The 18,096-nt window shown below is 49.6% G+C and overlaps 1 protein-coding gene across 1 annotated transcript; it reads right to left on the reverse strand.

Moving 5' to 3' along the window:
• Nucleotides 1–137: 137 nt before the first annotated feature.
• On the reverse strand, nucleotides 138–17,132 carry WNT8B (Wnt family member 8B). The gene is made up of 7 exons (XM_049811008.1): nucleotides 16,921–17,132; nucleotides 10,769–10,802; nucleotides 9,319–9,457; nucleotides 7,795–7,920; nucleotides 5,544–5,686; nucleotides 371–5,118; nucleotides 138–314 (listed from the first exon to the last, which is right to left on the reverse strand). Exons 1-6 carry the CDS (start codon nucleotides 16,977–16,979, stop codon nucleotides 4,561–4,563), a joined length of 1,059 nt encoding a protein of 352 aa, XP_049666965.1. The 5' UTR covers nucleotides 16,980–17,132; the 3' UTR covers nucleotides 138–314; nucleotides 371–4,560.
• Nucleotides 17,133–18,096: the final 964 nt, after the last annotated feature.

Raw genomic sequence — 18,096 nt, forward strand, 5'->3', positions numbered from 1 at the left:
CATTAGTTAGTAAATTCTGAATCTGTTGGCTGACTTCATGTAAGCCCTTAAGGATGTAAGAAGGCTGAAGTGAAACATCGGTACTGAAATAAAGTTGGGGGGAATCAAACTAGCTTCTGCAAAAAAACTGATGTAATCTCAAACTTATGTTTTCTTTTTGCTGTCAGCTGGCTAGCTAGTATATATGTACAGGCCAGCCAGTCAGCACACATGAGACTGAAATGTGCAAGACTATTACCTGGCTTGTGGTTGGAGGACCTGGGGGGAAGTAAAGGTTGAGAAAGATTGGATGGGGAAGTTTTGAAGGGCCATTGCTGGGAAGGTACTAGGGTTTATGAGAGCTCTAGGGTGTTATGGACACAGCATAAACATTCAGGGAAAACCAGCCTTTGTTAGTTCTGCTGCTGGCAGAAGCAAACACCAAGTGTAAGGGAGTCTTGCAGAGCTTCTGCAGCCTGGTCTGGGAGCAGTTAGCAACTGGCTTGGCCTCCCAGCTGTCCCCCATCAGGAAGATGCAAGCTGATTTTCAAAGGCAGCACTTGTGTTATGACCACTTTTGATGCTGCACAAGTGAGCAGGTAGCCCCAGAGGTGTACATTTGCTTAACGAGTATATAAGGGAAGTCCTAGCTTTCTGAGATCATTTAACATGCCTGGTATTTCTTAGATTCTGCTAGTTACGGTAAGTACCCTGTGCATTCCAGCCCCTCTCTTTCTTTAACTCAGGCCACTTGTACCACGGAGAAATAAGCATGGATTTTTCCATGTATTTCTCAGATGCATTTGACTTTAGTTCCCTCCAGCACGCACAGCTCCCGCTACCTATGGACTCATGCAGAGAGTGGCTATTTATTCTGCCTTTGCTGCGAGTCCTTCCTGCTTGCCCCTTTGTCCCGCTGTTGCTCAGTTTTGCTTCAGGTTTATCCCAGCAAGCACTGTCCCTAAAACTCTTGTTAGGGACACCAGGCAGGGGGAAGCGAGGTGACCCACTCGAGGGTCTTTGAGAGGCTTGTGGTGGAAGCCCTGTCGCTGGGGCCCTGGTGTGGTATATGTCCTCACAATCCCCACTGGAAGTGCTCCTCCATTTATAGCACTAGCTCTGCTGGCTAGTAACAGCTTCTGGTCTCTGGACAGTGGCTCCTCGGCAGTGCCTCCTCCCATGTGGGCACATTCTACCACAGCATCCCTGCGCCTCTTGACAGAGAAAACCTTTTCTGTTGGGCAAGAAGGCCTTTGGGTTGACAAAGAATTGAGGGGGCAGTAGGAAAGGATCTCTGGGCACAGAGAACAGAGCTCTAATCCTGTTGCAGATAACATCATGTCTGCAGGCTAGGCTTGTGTGTGTTTGGGGGAGCTGGAGGGGCAGAGATTGTTAGGCAGTATTTGTTTGTAAAGCCACTTGCTCTGCAGATAATGCTTGCACTAACTTCTATTGAGGGAGCAGTGTGAGTCCCCACAAAGTCCTTTCCCAAAGTGTCTTTGAAGCCAAGAACCCATTGAAAGGAAGAAAGGCCAAGAGAGGGGATTAGTTTGTTCAGCAGCTGTGAATTTCAGTGGGAGGCTGATGAACTCCAAAGTCTTTGTTGAGATTTTTTTTGTAAGGAGCCCTGCTGGAGGGAGAGACCCACACGGGGGCCACGGCCTTAGACAAGAAGGAATCCGAAGCGGCAGGGAGCTGTAAACGGGCCACAAGGACTTTTCCCAAACACTTTTCGGAAAAGGTGTTGTGAAGAGAGCGGAGGGGGATTAGCATGTGAAATGACACTTTCCATTGACTCCACAGAGGGGAGGGGAAAAGGGCTGGCTGGCTGATTTATTAGCATTTTGTTCCCTTCTCTATTCTGCTCCCCCAGCAGCCCCCCTCCCCTTGCTCCCCTCCTCCCTGAGCCCTCTAAAGAGGTTTGGATTGGAAAAGGGAGCGGGGGGCTGCCTGTTTGTGTGTCATCTGGGCGAAGGTGACCACCTGGGAAGCTGAATGTAAATATTTCTCCTCTGAGGAATGCGCCTTCATTAAACCGAAATGAATACATGGAAGCATCCAATCCTGCCGCACAATGGCAGCAGGGCCTTTGCCACTAAGGGCTCCTTGCACCGGGGCGGGGGGACCCCTCCGCGCCCGACCCGCTGCTGAGGTCAGCACATTTTGCAGCTGCGGTGTCGCCATTTTCTCCCAGAGAAAGAAGCGTGCGGCGGTGGGGCTCACGCTTGTAATGCTCCCCGCATGTCACTGTGCCCAGCGGGCACATCCTGGGCTCTGCCATGGCCTTCGTGGGACAACCGCATGGGGCAATAATCTCAGCAGGGAGGGACGGGGTAGCACAGCCTGCCATGCACTGAGGAAGGGGAGGAAATGGGGAAAGAACTTCCACATCTTCGCCTTTTCTTGCATTTCCAGCTGGCCATGGAATAGTGGGGGGACAGAGGGACAAGGGGGTAGAAGCTGTCCTCTCTGCTTTGCAGTGGTCCTCAAGCCAGCCTGTGCTGGAGCTTTCCCTGCTGGGTGAGAGGCTCTCGCCACCTCTTTGCTTTCCTGCCCGAGGATGCATTCCCATCACAGGAAGATTGAGGACCTGCTGGCAGAGGTGCAAGGGAGACCGTGGGCAGGGTCACTGTATTAATAAGAACCTTTGCGCAAACAGCTGGTGGTTTGCGCGTGAAGTGGAAGTGTTTCGGATTTCCCTGAGAATAGGTCAAGATTGTTTCTTGCAATTTCTGAAGGGCCAGATTCCTGCTTGACGTGAATGCTCTTGCTCTGGTGAGACCCCAGCTTGCCCTGGGTCCACATTTCCACCCCCAACAAAGTAGTCCTAGGGTTGAGGGGCTATCTGAAAACTAAGAGACACATACAAGCTGCTGAGTGTCTTTAATGTATAATCTCTGAAGCGGGCAACTGGGCCCCTGTCTGCCCCTCTGCCACCCCCTTTCTTCCTGGCAGCTGCACTGCAGTTGGATGCATCGTTAAGCAAGCCCAAGGAGAGAGCAGGCCCTTTCCCCTCCTGGTAGGGGCCAAGGTTGTGCTGCATGGAGGGAACTGGTCAGCTCTTCTTATGCTTGACAGATGGGTAAGTGGCTGGGTTTTAGTCTCCAGAACTGTAACTACATTCATCCACACACACAATTGGATGAAAAAAATACCCAACAACTCAGACACAACAGCATTTTGCAAGCACTTAGCTACTGATTTATTGCATTGGCTATTGGTTTACAAATACTGGCTACAAGACAGGTCTAATGACCAGTAACACAGCTCTACTGGCTTCTCATGTTGCTAAAGGACACTTCAAACAGCAAAGCAGATGATAACCTCACAGCCTGGGGGAGATCACTGTGATGGTGCAGTGAGCTTCCCCAGGTCCTGCAGCTGACAGCTTCTTCCCTCCCTACCCCAACCCTGGCAAGGGAACAGAGATGCAGCAACCAAATCTTCCTGCTGCTTGCTTAGCCTATAGAATATATACAATAAGCGGTAGAGGAAAAACTGTTATGTATACATCACAGTAACTGTGCAATAAATTAAACTTCAAAGTGCTTCACTTTCCTATTTACAACACCATTAAATAGTAACTGACTTTACTTTCTCAGACTAGGAGGAAGGAGTTAGTTAGTTAGCTGACAGGGGAAGAGTGCTTGGCAAGTACACCAGGAGGTGGGGAATGGGCTCAGCTGGCAGCTCCTCTCTGGGAGAGATTTGGGAGGAAAGACGGACTGGAGAAGTGTGTGAGGGCATCTTTATGGCATCAGTCAAGGGCTTTGGCAGGGAAGCTGGGGTGAAAAGGGAGACCAGACCCGGAGGCTTAGAAGATACGGAGAAAGCATGAAAAAAGCAAGTGATGGGACTCCTCTTTTGGACAGCTGTTTAATGGGCAGGCCAAGCAGCAGCTTCAGTGTTGCTGCTGCCATCCCGAATGCAAAGTAAAGCACTGGAGAGTTTAGCAAAGCTGTCAAAGAATGGGAAGTGACACTGTGGGCCTCCTGGAGGCTGGCTTGCTGCGGGAAGGAGTTGCACACCTTTTCTACTCCCTTTCAGAGTAGGGCTTAATAAAAAGCAACAAGAAGTTTATTTTAGTGCCTCTATTTTTTTAGGGTACTAGAAGCATCTTCTGTTTTAGGGATTACCACTCTGAGTTGCCCAACACTGGTGGTGGTGCCATCTCCTTGTGCTTTCCTAAGTGCTGATCTCACTTACTAAAACCCCCAGAGCAGATCCTTGTTTGGGGAATAGACAAACTCAAAAGAGCAGGAGCCACCAAGACCACCTGTGTTTTCAGCAATAAAACCATAGTCACTGGATAGAGTTACTCTGAGTTGAGGGGACCAAATCTCACCTTGTTTTGTCAACACTTGAGAGTCTTCCCAGAGGTCATCACCCACTACATTAATGGGAAATGCCCTGTATGGCCAAGGTCTAGGGGCTCATGCAAGCTCTTTTGCCTTGCCCCAGCCCCAGTGAGGCAGCATTGGGATCAAGACAAAACTAAGCCAAAGGGAAATGTTGCCAGGGGCTGATGGGGAGGGCAGGAGAGCAGAGGGGCAGAAAGGGCCATGGAGGAGCAGAAGCAAGTTAGAGCTTTCTCTTGAGCTTGCGGCTGGCCCCACCACCCCCGCTCCGCTCCCGCTTCTCCTTGCGGACGCAGAAGTACTTGGTGACCCTTTTACGGCACTGCTCGCACCGCACGGCACAGCACCAGTGGAACTTGCAGTTGCAGCTGGACACCATCTCAGCTCGCCTCTCCTCCACTGCCAGCCCACAGTCCCCGCACAGCCGCCGGCAGCTCCGCTTCTCCCATTTGCTGAGCGCCTTGCCCCTCTTCAGGCATTCCCTGCCCTCCGTGCCCAGCAGCCCCAGCGTCTTGTTCTCCAGGCAGTAGTCAGGAGAGTCTTCTAAATGGACTAGCTCCTTCTTGGAGATGGAGCTGAAGGTCTCGGCGATGGCGCCCCGGCTGGCAGCGCTGTTCCCTGCCCCCTGCAGCAAGTCCACCTTCAGGGCTTTGTGATACCTCTCCTTGAGGTAAGTGCCCACCTCCCGAAACTCAGGCAGCTGCAGCCAGCAGGTCTGGGTGGTGCAGCTCCCCGACACGCCATGGCATTTACAAGTCCGCTTCATGGTCCCTTTCACGGCCTACAGTGTGAGGAGAGAGGGGATTCAGGATAAAGCCCAGAGGGGTCATTTCTGTGCTGCAGTGCATGGAGAAACATGGCTCCATGCCTGCAGAGGGGTTTGCCATCGACCCTCCCTGCACAGTAGTCCTGCCCGGGGGTTGTTGGCTTAAAGCTCACAGATTTGCTTCTCCACAGTACTCCCCTGCTTGAACCGGGAGAAAGACTACAGCAGGAAGCCATTAACAGTGTGATCACGGAAGGTTTGCTACCTTAGAACAAACATCACCCATCACGTCAGTACTGCTGCCATCCCCTTCTCCTCAGCACGGTAGCTGTTTTTTCTGGACACGTGCTTTTAGCCACAGCAAGTTGTGACTCTCCACAGTGAATGGCCAGAGCCAATCCGGTATGCACTGTCAGGTCTGGAGGGAGAGAAGGGCTTACCTTTCTACCCGCCTCGTTGTTATGCAGGTTCATAGCAGCTCTGGCATCTTGTCCAGTCTCCAGGGCATCCACAAACTGCTTGGAAATGGCTTCCCCGAAGCCCACATTATCACTGCAGCCTCCCCACAGCCAGCCTTGCCCCCCTAGGAAAGGAGATGAGATGTGTGCTGTCAGGGAACCAGCCCCTCACGTGCCTGGCTTATGGCTCTGGGGACAAGAAAGGGTCTCAGAAGTGATGGGAGGGAATGGAGGCTGTGGGGCAAGTCCAGCCTTTCACCTCGCGATATTCCCTGATTCCCTCCCCTTGGGCTCATGACATTTCTACTGAGGCCTGGATAGTGACTCATTCAGGCAGGGAAGGGGTATGTCCTGTGGGACAAACCCAGGGATTTCCAGGCTTTCTGTAGAGCAGGATTCAGAAGCTGTTAATTATCATGCATTAGCAGCCATATAGATAAAGCATTGGGTCTTTACTCAGGTTCCCTCAAACTCTGACTTGAACTGGTTCAGTCTAACTCGCAGGGGCAGCATCTTGCTAACATGGATTAGCAAACTGGTGGAGGTATCCTGGTCAGAGGGAACAGATTCCCCTCCTCTGGGAAACAACCCAAGCCCAGCACACATGTATTGAGGAGGCCCTCTTTTTGGTACACACAGAATCCTGGGATGATGTTGAGCATCTCAGAAGGGTCTGATTTTCCACTTATCATAAAGAGACAAAGAAGTCAGCACAGAAATGGGAGAATGCACAGAAAGATGTGGAGGGTACTTTTCCTAACTGCGTGGGAGCTCAAAAACTTAGCTTGGCTGACTGGAAACATGTCATGCGGTTTGCTTCTTTTCCTCCTAGAGAAAAATGTCAAATTAATTTTGAAGTTTTGAAATCTGGAACATTCTGACCCTAACGTGCCTTGGCGGTACATCTTGGGAGTTGTGGTTTAATGGCCTTGTGCCTCTCTTGAAAGGCCCAGCTCTTGCCTGGACTTCCCCAGAGGATCACGGTCCCCTCTTCCAGGGAAAGGCTGGGGTGTCTCATGGGAGGTGAGTAATTGCAGAGGATGATGAAGTCCATATCAAGAGCTGGGACCGAAGGCAGAATGGCAACCTTTCACCAACTTGGATTCAGCACAATGTAATTTAGAATTGAATCACACTGTTTTGGACAAGCCCAAAATTTTCCTTTGCCTTCCAAGATTTTAAGTTCACAATGGAAAATTTTCATGAAAAACAGATATGTTTTGGGGAAAAGAAGTGTAGCATGAGTAACTCAGTTTTCCAGAGAAGATAATATTGGGTGTGTCATTGCCCAAAAGTCTAGCTCTGCTAGAGATGGGCTATCCCCTGCCTCCGACACCTAAGAAGCAGTGGCTGTTTTAAAAACTATTAGCCAATAAAGCAGATTACTAAATATTGGACACTCCAGAGGAGTTTGTCATAAACTAACATGTACCAACTGCCCAGTGCAGCTGGGCGGGGAATGGCTTTTAAAAGATCTTGATAATTTGAAATTTGGCCTCTTTCCATTCAAAACAAAAGACCAAAATGTCAATGTTTTCTGTAAAAGCCGAGCAGAGAACTGGAGTGGTGCAGCCTTGGGTTCCACACCCGGGGGTGCTTAGTGGCTGTGGGCTTGGGTACTGCTGCGTCAGGAATGGGGTGAAGGCTGTGTGCTGCCACAGCGGTTCTCCTGGTTGTGCTTTCATGCACCTGCCACGCTGACAAATGCTGGAGGGGTTTATGAATGCCACCCTACTTTCCCTCCTGGTAATTCTGCTCTGGGGCCACTCTGGTCCTGGAGACCCTGAAAACCCCGAGGTGCCTGATCAGTGCTGCTCTAACCAGACCTGCCATTTAGATGTTCGGCATCAGATTCTCTCCTTCGCCGGTATGATACAGTCATTCCCTCCAGCAGCTTAAACAGAGTGGTTCTTGATTTGAAACAGGGAAACTGCAACCCCCTTCTACTTTCCTACTCATTGAGAAAGTAATGGAAAACACCAAGGGCCCAGCCTCGGCTGATGTAAATTGGAGGTGGCCCCATTAGCTTCCATAGAGCTACTTCGGTTTGAGCTAGGCAAAGCTCTGCTCTGGGCATTATTTCCAGGTGCAGGGACCAGGAGGAGGAGTTGTTTCTGGAGGGGAGAGGAGAGGAGAGGGAGAGGGGAGAGGGGAGAGGGGAGAGGAGAGAGGAGAGGAGCTGTATCCTGCCACCTGGGACATGAGAGAGGGGTGGCAACTCATCTCTCCTTACCCAGCTGTCCGTTGCGGGAGTCGTCACAGCCACAGTTGTCAAAATCTCCCAGGCTGCAGTTCCGGGTCAGCGTGTACATGACACCCGCAGAGCTGATGGCATGGACAAAAGCGGTTTCTCGGTTTGCTGTCAAGTGGAAATACAAGGAGAGCAGATGTGCTAAAGATTTCATGGCGAGACCAGTGTTAGAAACAACTCCTGCCATGCAGGAGACTGCATAAGAAGAAATTTGCAATGGGCAGGGCTTTGTGGGGTGGAGAGGAGGCCCAACGTGTCAGATTAGGTTAGTTTTGGCTTGCACAAAGGCAGAAGCTCCCAAATTCGGTCCAGACTGACTCATGCCATTTCTGAGGGTGTGGATGAGTTTAGCACTTGGCTGTCCTTGTGGGAGCTCAGCAGTGGGGATACAGCAGACAGCCAAATGTCCCCCATGTCGTGCTAATAGACCCCAGAGGGGAAGGGGCTCTCTCCAAGTATTAAAGAGCTCCTTCCTCATAGCCATCTCAAGCCTTACCTTCTTCTGGACACTGTCCAGGGCTCACAGCAGGGACTATACCTACCCACCAGGACCAGTGTGGTGATCATCAGTGGACTTCACTGAGCCTTTGGCTTTCATTTAATACCAGCAAGGTACCTGAGCAGATAACCTTGATGGGAATGCTTCAGGGACTCGCTCCCAGTCCCAGAGCGTTACTTTGTCTTGCAATTGCCTCCTCGAGGCCCCGCTTTGAAACCTCTGTCCACCTCTGCCTGGGACCCTGGTCCCTCGTCTGCTGCCAGTCCTACCAGAGGCCTGAGGCTCTCCTCCATACCCAGGTCCTGCCTGTACAGGGCAGGTATGAGCTCAGCCCAATGCCATACATGGGCCTAGAGGACCAGGTATGCACCGAAACATTTCCTGGCACCTGCAAACAGGCAAGGAATGGGATAGAGTGACAATGACCACAGCTCCATGCCCTGCAGTGGCACAGGTCATGGATGCTGGATTTCCGCCCAAGGTGACCCTGACATCTGGAAGCTGTGGGAAGACTTTTCTCCTGCCACTTGGCCAGAGCACAGCCACTGATAAGCTCTTTCCTGCTTCCTTTGGCCATATCCCTCTGCTTGCCACCCCACCACCCTGTGCTGGTTCTCAGCCTCCCTGGGACACCCTGGCAAGAGACACCACATAGTCATGGAACGTCCAGCAGCCCATGCCACACGTTGTGGTGGTGCATCCTTGCAGGGAGCCAGTTGTGTGAGGGTTGGTGGGACACTCCTGTCCTGCCAAGCTGGGGCTCAGCAGGTCTGGAGGTGATCCTGGCATTGTGAGGCTGCCTTGTCTTGAAGCTGGATCCCAGCGTGTGTCTGGGAGCTGATGGGTGAAGGGACTTCCTGGAACGATCCCTCCGGGGCATTCCTCGGAGAGGCACATCCCAGATGGGGATGGGGAAGAAAAGGAGGCACCTGGGAAAAGAAGAGGGGCCCATGGGCTCTAACCTGTAGCGAGGGGGTCTCAGTAGTGGTATCCAATGCTTTCCTTACCGCTGCGCAGCCCGCCGTGGCTGGAGAGCTGCAGTGCCCTCTCTGGGCAGTTCCAGCGGTCCCAGGCGAACTGGAACTTGCACTCCTCGATGCCGCTCTGTGCCCCGGCTGCCACGCTGCTGGAGTAGATGAGATAGGCCTAGGAGCAGAGGAGCAGGTCAGGAAGGGGGGATGGTGTGTGCCCCACTTCAGCCCCCTCAGCATTAACTTGCAAAACAGAGGCAGGACACATTGGCCAGCATACAGGGACAGCCCCACGGGTGACAGACTGGGAATGTCCCCAGGCTACTCCTAGGGTCCAGGGGAGTCACTCAGCAGCTCTAGTTTCTGTCGCAGGCAGTGCAAAGCTGGTGTAGCCCCAGCGGCTTCCCACACAGTAGAGGGGCTGATGCAGGTGTAGCTTTCCTGCCCTGCACTGCATTTTGTGGGTCCTGCTGCTTTGGGGTCTAGATGGATGGAGATGCACAGTGCAAAACACCAGGAAGAACATGGCCCCAGGCTCCCCAGAAGGCTGGCGTTCAACTGAAAATAACTTGCATGCCATCTTACAGAGACAAGATGTACAGAACTGAGGTGTCTCAGGCTTGGCTCCCCTGGGGAGTGGAGCTCACCACCAGCAGCAGCAGCAAATGCATTTTCTGCTGTGCTGGGTCAGAGCCTGGGCCTCCTGTGGGAGAAGGCTGAGCTGTTGGCTGTTAGCCACATTAAGAGATGTGCCAGCCAGCCCCTGCAATGGGGAACCCCTTATCTCTCCAGTGCAATAGGAGGCAGAGCCTTCTCCTCAGAGACTGGGGAGCTCCAGGCCAGCAGGTGCCTCAGCATGCCTCCTCCTTCACCGCAGCTCCAGGGGGACAGCCTGTGGTTTGGGGCAAGGTCACTCCACCTTAGCATTAAGAGCTGTAGAAAGAGCTAGATGGGCTTGGAGATGTTCCTGGGAAATAGCTAGAACAAAAATCAGGTGAATTTTACACCTGGTCCTGGCTAGGAAAAAAAGCCTCTGAAAGAGGGGTGCAAAAAAGGCGGGGGGGGTGTGTCAAAAATACTGAAGAAGGTCCTAGCAATTCCATTTGTGTTCCATGGGGGAAGTATGATTTGCAGGACCTACAGAAAGTACCTTTTCAGCTCAATGAATGTGGATCCTGATGCTAACCTGATCATCAGGAAGCAATAGATGACAGGTGAGAACCTCAGCTGGTGCCAATAGACAAATCTCCAAAATCTGGCCCCAGCCAGCTTAAAAGGACCTCGGGCCAACTTTGCTCAGAGCTGACAAAGATCAAGGAGCTATGGTTCACAGCAGGTATTGCTGGCTCCCCTCTGCCTTGATGCTGGAAACCTGGGGGTGAGGGGAGCTCTGGCTGAGGCTGGATGGAGAGGAGTGGGAAGGAGGAGCCCCTCCCTCCCTGGGTTTAGTGGAATCAGGGACAGAGATCAAAGGGATTTCTCTTACCTTGGGGCCTGTCATCAGGAAATTATTCACTGACCTGGAAGACAGAGACAGTGTTAGCAGGGAGGGGGTGATGGCAGAGGGGCCTGGGGAATGCCTGGCATCCCAGGAGTCTTCTCTCAGCACCTGCAGCCTGCCTGTCTCCTGGCTGCAGGCACCTTTAGTCTCTCCCGCATCTCCCTTCGCTGCTCCCTGTGAGCTGGGATGGTGCCTTCTCCTTCCCCATTCCCCCCAGCAAAGCTGTACTGGGCTGCAATCCCCTTGCTGCTGTCTCCTTTTGCTTTCCTCTGCACAGCTGCCCTTCATACCAATCCCCCCTGCCCTTTTCTTTTTTTTTTTTTTTTTTTCACTTTCCTGTTCCCCCAGCCTTGCTTTTTACCCTACCAAACTGCTCTTTGGCTTAACTCAGGGTAGTAGCGTTGTCCCCAGCCCCAGGAGCTGGATCATGTGCCAGCACCACTCTCCCTGTGGGACCATGCTGAGGGAAAGAGGTCACACCACTGTTCCTTCATGGTGTGTGTCCCAGCAGCATCCCCCACAGATGATGGTTGCTTGTTTTGCTGTGGTGCCAGCTCTGGCTATCCATGCTCTACTCTTGGCCATGTTATGGTGATGGCTGAGTACAAACATGCTTGTCCTCCCCATCCTGCTGGGCACTGCACAGTGGTGGAGTGGGGGTATGCGTAGGGGTGGTCCTAGCCAAAATTAAACTTTCTGGTGTTCCCACTGAAGGGATCATCTCTAAGGGCCACAAGGCAGCATGGCTGGTCTCCATCATTCTCTCCAGGGGCTTGCAAAGCAGAGCTGATGCTGGCCAGTGTCAGTCTCCTTCTCCAGCGTGAAAGACTGTTTCAGTGCAAATGGTCCATCAGCATTAGGACTCCATGCAGTGCAGTGACCATCATTAAGAATCTGGAGGATGGCTGGGTGAATCCAGCTTAGCTGTGTCATAGCAGAAAGAACTGAGGCTTTAAAAAGGCCTAAGAGGCAACCCCAAATATTCCTAGCCAGAAATGAAGCAAGAAAAGGGAAGTTTCTCCTAAAAATGCCTCATTCCATTCTTTCCAGGTTTGCAAAATAACCCTCATCACTACTTCTCATGAGTCTCTGGAGCGTCTGCGTTCTGTCCCTTCAATGGGCCAGCATGCTCTGCTCTGCAGTTGGGCTATCTGGTGTGCAGTGATGCTTGCTGGTTTTCTAGTGCCTCTCTATTCCCTGAAAATCCCAGTAGCTGGGTGGACCATGGCTGGATGCAGGGGAGAAAGGTGCAGGTTAGGGTATGGGTTTTTTTCCCCTGTGTGTTTTCAAGTGATGCTGTCTGGAGACAGAGGTATCCTTTGGTAAGGGAGAGAAAGGCACTGTCCTGTTGTGCTACAAATCCAGCACAGAGAATACAGGGCCATCCCAGAGTGGGCTTGGGTGCAGGTAGAAGCAGGCACTGCTGTCCCAAGCTGGGGGACAAAGTGTAGCCATGCTGCAGCCCTGCCATGGACATGAGGGCACCCACGGTGGCGGGACTGGTGCCCAGACATCAGACACATGAGAGATTTAGAGTGGATGTTTCCCTGCCCTGGAAAACTGCTCCTGTGGTCAACAAGCCCATTTCACCTCCACTAGAACTGCCCTCATGGAGATCCTCTCCAAGGTGCACCACAAAAAGGAGGTCTTGTTATTTTAGCTTGGTCCAAATCGCAAGAAACCTGATCTTTGCCGTTACAGTTTAGAAAGAGTTGAGAGAACTAGTTTGCAAATTTCACTCTGGCAACTCTAACTTTTTTTTTTTTTTTTGTGGAAATGTGTCTATATTGACAAAACTTGCTTTGGGAAAGATTCCCCTGGGTGAGAACGGGAGGGAGAGGGCTGTGCCAGGGCACTGAGAGAGCAGGAGATCCTTTCCCTTTGTTCCAGGCCAGACCCAGCTATGCTCCAGCCCCCGTGGGTACTTTAGCACGAAGTTGATGGCTGTTTTGCAGAGGAATTTTCCTTTGGGAGCTACTTCTGCATTGTACAGCTAATTAAATATTTCCTGGGACTTGGAGAGACGGCATCTGTAGCCGGGTGATTAGAGCATCGGGTGACCTGAATCACACAGGGCCATGAACCTAGGGCTATTCAGACTGTGTAAGCTCCATGGGTCCCCATCCTAACGCAACTGGGTAGCAGCATGAACAAGTCATTTTTCCATCTGGTTTCCCTCCTGTCCTTTGCCTTGACCTTAAGCGCTTTGCTATGGGGACCACACTCAGGATGGTGTCAGTGTGAATCTGAGCCCCTGGCAGCAGCTGTGAGAAAACTCTGGTAAAATGCCCCTGTGTAGGCAAGATCTAGACAATTTCAAGTGCTCTCTTCTCTTGCTTTTGTGGTCAAAACAAGAGATACATTGCTTCCCACCTGGGTAGGAAAAGCCAAAATCACAGTGTGCAAGAAGGATTTGCTTCAAACCCTTGCTGGCCTCATCCTGGATTAGGAACATCCGAGCAGTTGCACGGTGGCTTTAGGAGGAGGACAGTAATCCACGAGTTCAGGGTTTACAGCAAACCAGCCTGTTAGCAGGTGTCAATTGACATAACTGCATTGAAGCAGAGGATCTGTTCCTCCCAGGATAAACCTCAAGGTTCACAAAAAGGCCAAGTTCAGGATATGCCAATTCACCATCTGCAGCTGAGCAAATGGTACAGTAGCAATTTCCCAGCAGGATATTCTAAACATTTTTATTAAGTCGGAGAGACAGAAGGCATTTTCCTTGAGCTCTCTGATCAACAGGCGGGCACGCTGCTGGGTGAGTTTGTAGGACTTAGACAAGTAACGGATTCATTTAGACTGGTACACTTGACACCCCACATTTAACTCTTGCAACTGCAAGTGGATTCAGGAGAGGGGAGATGGGACTGTCGTATGGCTGGAGGCTAGCTGAAATTTTTCTTATTACCTTTCCTTCCCTCTCAGCATAAATAATGGAGACAAAATCTGTGCACTTTGTCTTTGCTCATATGATCTAGCTAAGAAAAATGCATCTCTATTCTGGATATAGTCTCCAGCAAGGGCAGAGAGTAATTAAGCCACTTGTTCCACGGATGTAGTGCAATATTGACAATGCCATTAGAGTAATCTCTGTGCTGCAAATAAGAATCACTGTGAAAATGAATCTCCATTTTTGTCTCTGTAGTGTGATTTTTTTTTAAATTTATTTATTTCTACTAATTTTCCATACTACTTTAAAGGAAAGCAGAATATAATCCTAAACTAACTAGCTAGCTGCATCCACAATGGGTGTAAACCAGCCCAATTCCCATGACTTCGGTGTCACCACACTGATTTAAAACTTTGTGACATCACTCACATGAAAGGAAACACTTGAAATTATTTCTTTTCTGCAAGAAAGGATCCAGGGTTTCTAGCTAACTAAACCTCTTTTCCTCCACCTTCAAACTCCAGGACGGCATTACATGGACTGAAGCAGAGCAGAGACAGACCTCAGCAGGTAGAGAGAGAAGTCCCGCTGATTTCTTCAGCCTCCTCCCCAGCCCACGCAGGGCCCTGGGCAGGGCACGCTGCTTCCCTCACTGCAACTCTATGCATGCAGGTGAAAAGCAAATCTAGAGCAAGTGATTTTCATTGTGTCTGATATTAGGAAATTATCTCAAAGCTAATGAGTATCTATAGCAGGAATTCTCTATCATAGTTTTGTTGAACCAGAAAGCAAATAACCCTGCCAAGCAGCTGTCCCATTATATTTTACATATATCAAATACTAATAAGCCTCTGATAACTTCTGTTCAGTTACAAATTTAACCAGTAACAGCACCCCACTCCTTGGTTTAATATGCCCCAAGAGCCTTATTAAATCTCCCATTAAAGTATTTGTTTGATACCTTATCACCTACTCATGCTACTGTGCTGCTGGTTCAGCTCTTTAGAAAATTATAAAGCTGTATTTAGATCTTTACCATCATTACTGTAAATACAGAAAATAGATAGAATTTCATCTTGGATCTGAATTTCATTCTCAAGTACAAGCCCCCCCCCAAGTTATTAGAAAACCAGTGGCACTGGAAACTAAAGGTGATCCCAAAGCTGAAGTGTAAAAAAAACATTTAGAAACAAGCTGCTGCATCAGAGATTGTCACATTTTTCCCACAGGATAGGAGACCAGGAGGCAACTCATTATCATTTGGAGCTTTACTTCCCCCCCCGCCCCCCGCCTTCATTTCTCTCTCTTTTTTTATATTTATTTGTTTTCTAGTTCCTAAATACAACTCTGATATTTTGCTTATCTAGAAACATGCTGACCATTCAACCTAGCTGACATGGCAGAATCTAATCCACACTCAGAGAAGTGGCCACATATGTGTGTGTGTGTGTGTGTGTATATACATATATAAAAAAAATTGTTGATCTATATCCTCCCCCCCCCCCCCCCCGCCCCGCCGCCATTCTCATGATTAAATCACAGGAAAAAATCTTGTTGCATTTTAAGCTGTTGGATCAGATAAAGACAACCAGCAAAAACTGCAAGCAGGGTTATTGTATGATTCCCACAAACCTTGCTTTTTTCTCCTCAAGAGTTAAGGGACAGGTTCTGTAATATGATTGTTTTGAATAAAGATTTTCAGTTTTTCTTTCTTTCAGGAAACCATGACCTATGAACAACAGGCAGAGAGAAGCAGAACTATCTATAAACTTTTCTCTTAGAGAAAAACTTCCAAAAGGCAGACAGGGAATTTAGATACCCAAATTCCATTGAAAATGCCTGGGATTTCTGTATTTAACTCTACTTTGTGGTCTGAAATTTCTCCCCTTTGAACTGTTTCTTTAAAATGTTGGGGGGGGGGGTTATCTTTTAATGTTTTCTAAATCTATTTATATTGAGGAAAGCAAGAAACATATACAGGAAGATCAGAAAAATAAAAAAAAGCAGCATGAATTCTTGCCTAGCCTCTCTGCATAACAGACATATTCCCCTTGTTCCAGAAGGGAGATTTATCTTGAGTTTGCTCCTGTATAATATTTAGACACATACAAATTGTTGCACATTCTTTTAATGAAGGGAGTAAATAAGCTCTGAAAGAACATAAATTTCACTCCCAGCCTAACAGGACTGAGTTCCCATTTATTCTTGAGTTTCTCTTTCTGTAATTTTAGTTTCTCATCCATGGTAATAACCCTAGAGATCTGCTATGGGGGAGGCACAGGATTTTAGTAACTGAACGGAAAAAGACTTGCCTTGCTGTTAGACATAAATCTGTAACCCACTGAGCAGGTTCCCCAGGGCATCACAGAAATGGAGAATAAAGCTTGGGGTACTTGGTAAAAGTCACATAGGAAAAAATACCTACAAAGCCAGGTCATGTGAGTCCATCTCCATTCAGGCATGGGATAGATATACTCGGCAAGGAATGATATGAGATTTGATGCAAGTGTAATCTCTTTCTGTTCACCCTTACAGAACACTTATTCCTGGAAATAAATGTAAAACCACCCTTAGGACAGAGCAAGAGGCCCACAGGAGACCATAGGTTTGTGCACGGGGGAATTGGTCTGATGGGACCCAGGTGGTTGGGAACCAAGCTGTAGCAATCTCTGTACCAAAAGCTTCTCCCCAGGAAATCCTAATACACAAATTTCAGATGTGTAATCCTGACCCTGTGCCTGCCGAGGAGCCTGGGTCTCAGGCTGCTCATCTGGAGTGACGCGTGGATCTAAGTCACCCCTGCTGGCTCTGAGCTCTTAATCGGGGACTGTCCTCTTCGGAGAGTATGGGAGAAACCCCACTTGATTTGATTAAGACAAGGGACAAACTGACTGTGAGCCTTTGGAAGAACAGAAATCCCTGGCTCTCCCACTGGGTTATCTTCCCAGTTGGAAGTGAGGGGCTAGATCCTCCCCATCCGCTCTCCTCTATTCTATTTTACCCCCCCTCAGGATTTGGCCCATAGTTATTGTTGGGAGGTGCAGGGGAAAAAGGGGACTTCCTTAGATCTAACCTCTCTGCCAATGAGTGTGTTGGGACTTAGTTAAATATCTGGTCCCATTAAAGACCAGAACTGAGCTAAGTGGGAAAGAGGGGATATTTAGGAAGGTGAAGAGGAATTTCCTTAGGGTGTCCGGGAAGAGCACCTGCCTGTGACACAGACTGAGGTGCTCTTGATACTCACCAGGCACAGCAGGATTGGAAGAAGGGAGTGAGGAAGAAGATGCCCAGATAAGGGTCCATGGGAAATATAAAATCCAAATAAAGAGGGAGAAAGGAGATCCTAAAAAAAATCTTGGGTACCACCACCACCAGAGAAAAGAAAAAAAAAAAAAAAAGAAAAAAAGAAACACAACAAAATTAGGGAAGGGATGGAGTTATTTTCCACCCGGCGGCCCTGGTGTGATGAAGAAGCGTATGCCCCCTGAATCCCAACTTCTGCAAAGGGTAACCAATCCTAAAGTAAGAGCTAAAGGGGGTTGGTGAAATGGAGCCGCAGAACTTCCTAAGAAGAGATTATCTACTTAATTAAAGATTTTTTTTTTCACTAAGTCCTTCAGCCAATCAGGACTCAAGTGCCAGAGAGAGATTGAACTGATGAAAAGAACACCCCAGGTTCCTCGAAGACAAATGCACCACGAAAGGGATAAGAGGGAGGGAAAAGGGGAAAACAAAAAAAAAAAAGAAAGAAAATGAGAGAGAGAGAGAGAGGGATAAAGAAAGAGACAGCAAATCCCTTAAAGTAATCACCAGATTCAATCTCCAGCAGCACTGCCCTGCCTCTCCATCCCCCGCAAAGGCAACTGGAAGGGCTGCTTTCGGCATGCCCTTGCTGCCTCCTGCCTTGGAGACGTTGCTGGGGCCAGGGTGCACTGGGTGCTCTGGGATGGGGGGGCTTGGGTTCAGGCTGCCCGTGCCTGCTGCTTGGAGGCCAGGCAGCGTGCTTCAGGGAGAAGGCTAGGAAACAGATATGTGACCATCGTCTCTGCCTCAGTCTCCCCCAGAATTTTAAGGGGAATAGAGGCCAATTCCTACTTCCATCTGCTCCTCCTTCTTCACGGTGACCTGCTTTTTCTGCCCACCTCCTGTTTGCAACATGCCACTTTCACCCCAGGTTTAGCTTCTGACTAAACCTTCCCATTCCCCCTTAATTTTTTGCTTTTGGGCTTTCCTATGAAGTCCATGGAAGGGGGTCTTTGTTTTGGGAGGGTCAGCGGTCTCTCAGTGAGGGCTTATCCCAGGCCAAGAGCTGCTGGAGCTACTTAGAAGTGCACCCAGCCTGTGCTTCCTGGCCATGTGGGACATCCCAGTTACTGTTACGCCACCCACCACAGCCACTCTGACCGGTCCTAGGTTAATA

Source organism: Accipiter gentilis, chromosome 9, assembly GCF_929443795.1.
Source record: "Accipiter gentilis chromosome 9, bAccGen1.1, whole genome shotgun sequence".
NCBI classification, from domain to species: Eukaryota; Metazoa; Chordata; class Aves; order Accipitriformes; family Accipitridae; genus Astur; species Astur gentilis.

Coding starts and splice junctions, on each gene's coding strand:
- WNT8B (XM_049811008.1), bottom strand. CDS start 16,979: ATGGACCCTTATCTGGGCATCTTCTTCCTCACTCCCTTCTTCCAATCC. Junction 9,458..10,768: donor TCCTGATGACAGGCCCCAAG/GTAAGAGAAATC, acceptor CTCTGCTCCTAG/GCCTATCTCATCTACTCCAG. Junction 5,687..7,794: donor CTCCCGCAACGGACAGCTGG/GTAAGGAGAGAT, acceptor CTCCTTTCCTAG/GGGGGCAAGGCTGGCTGTGG.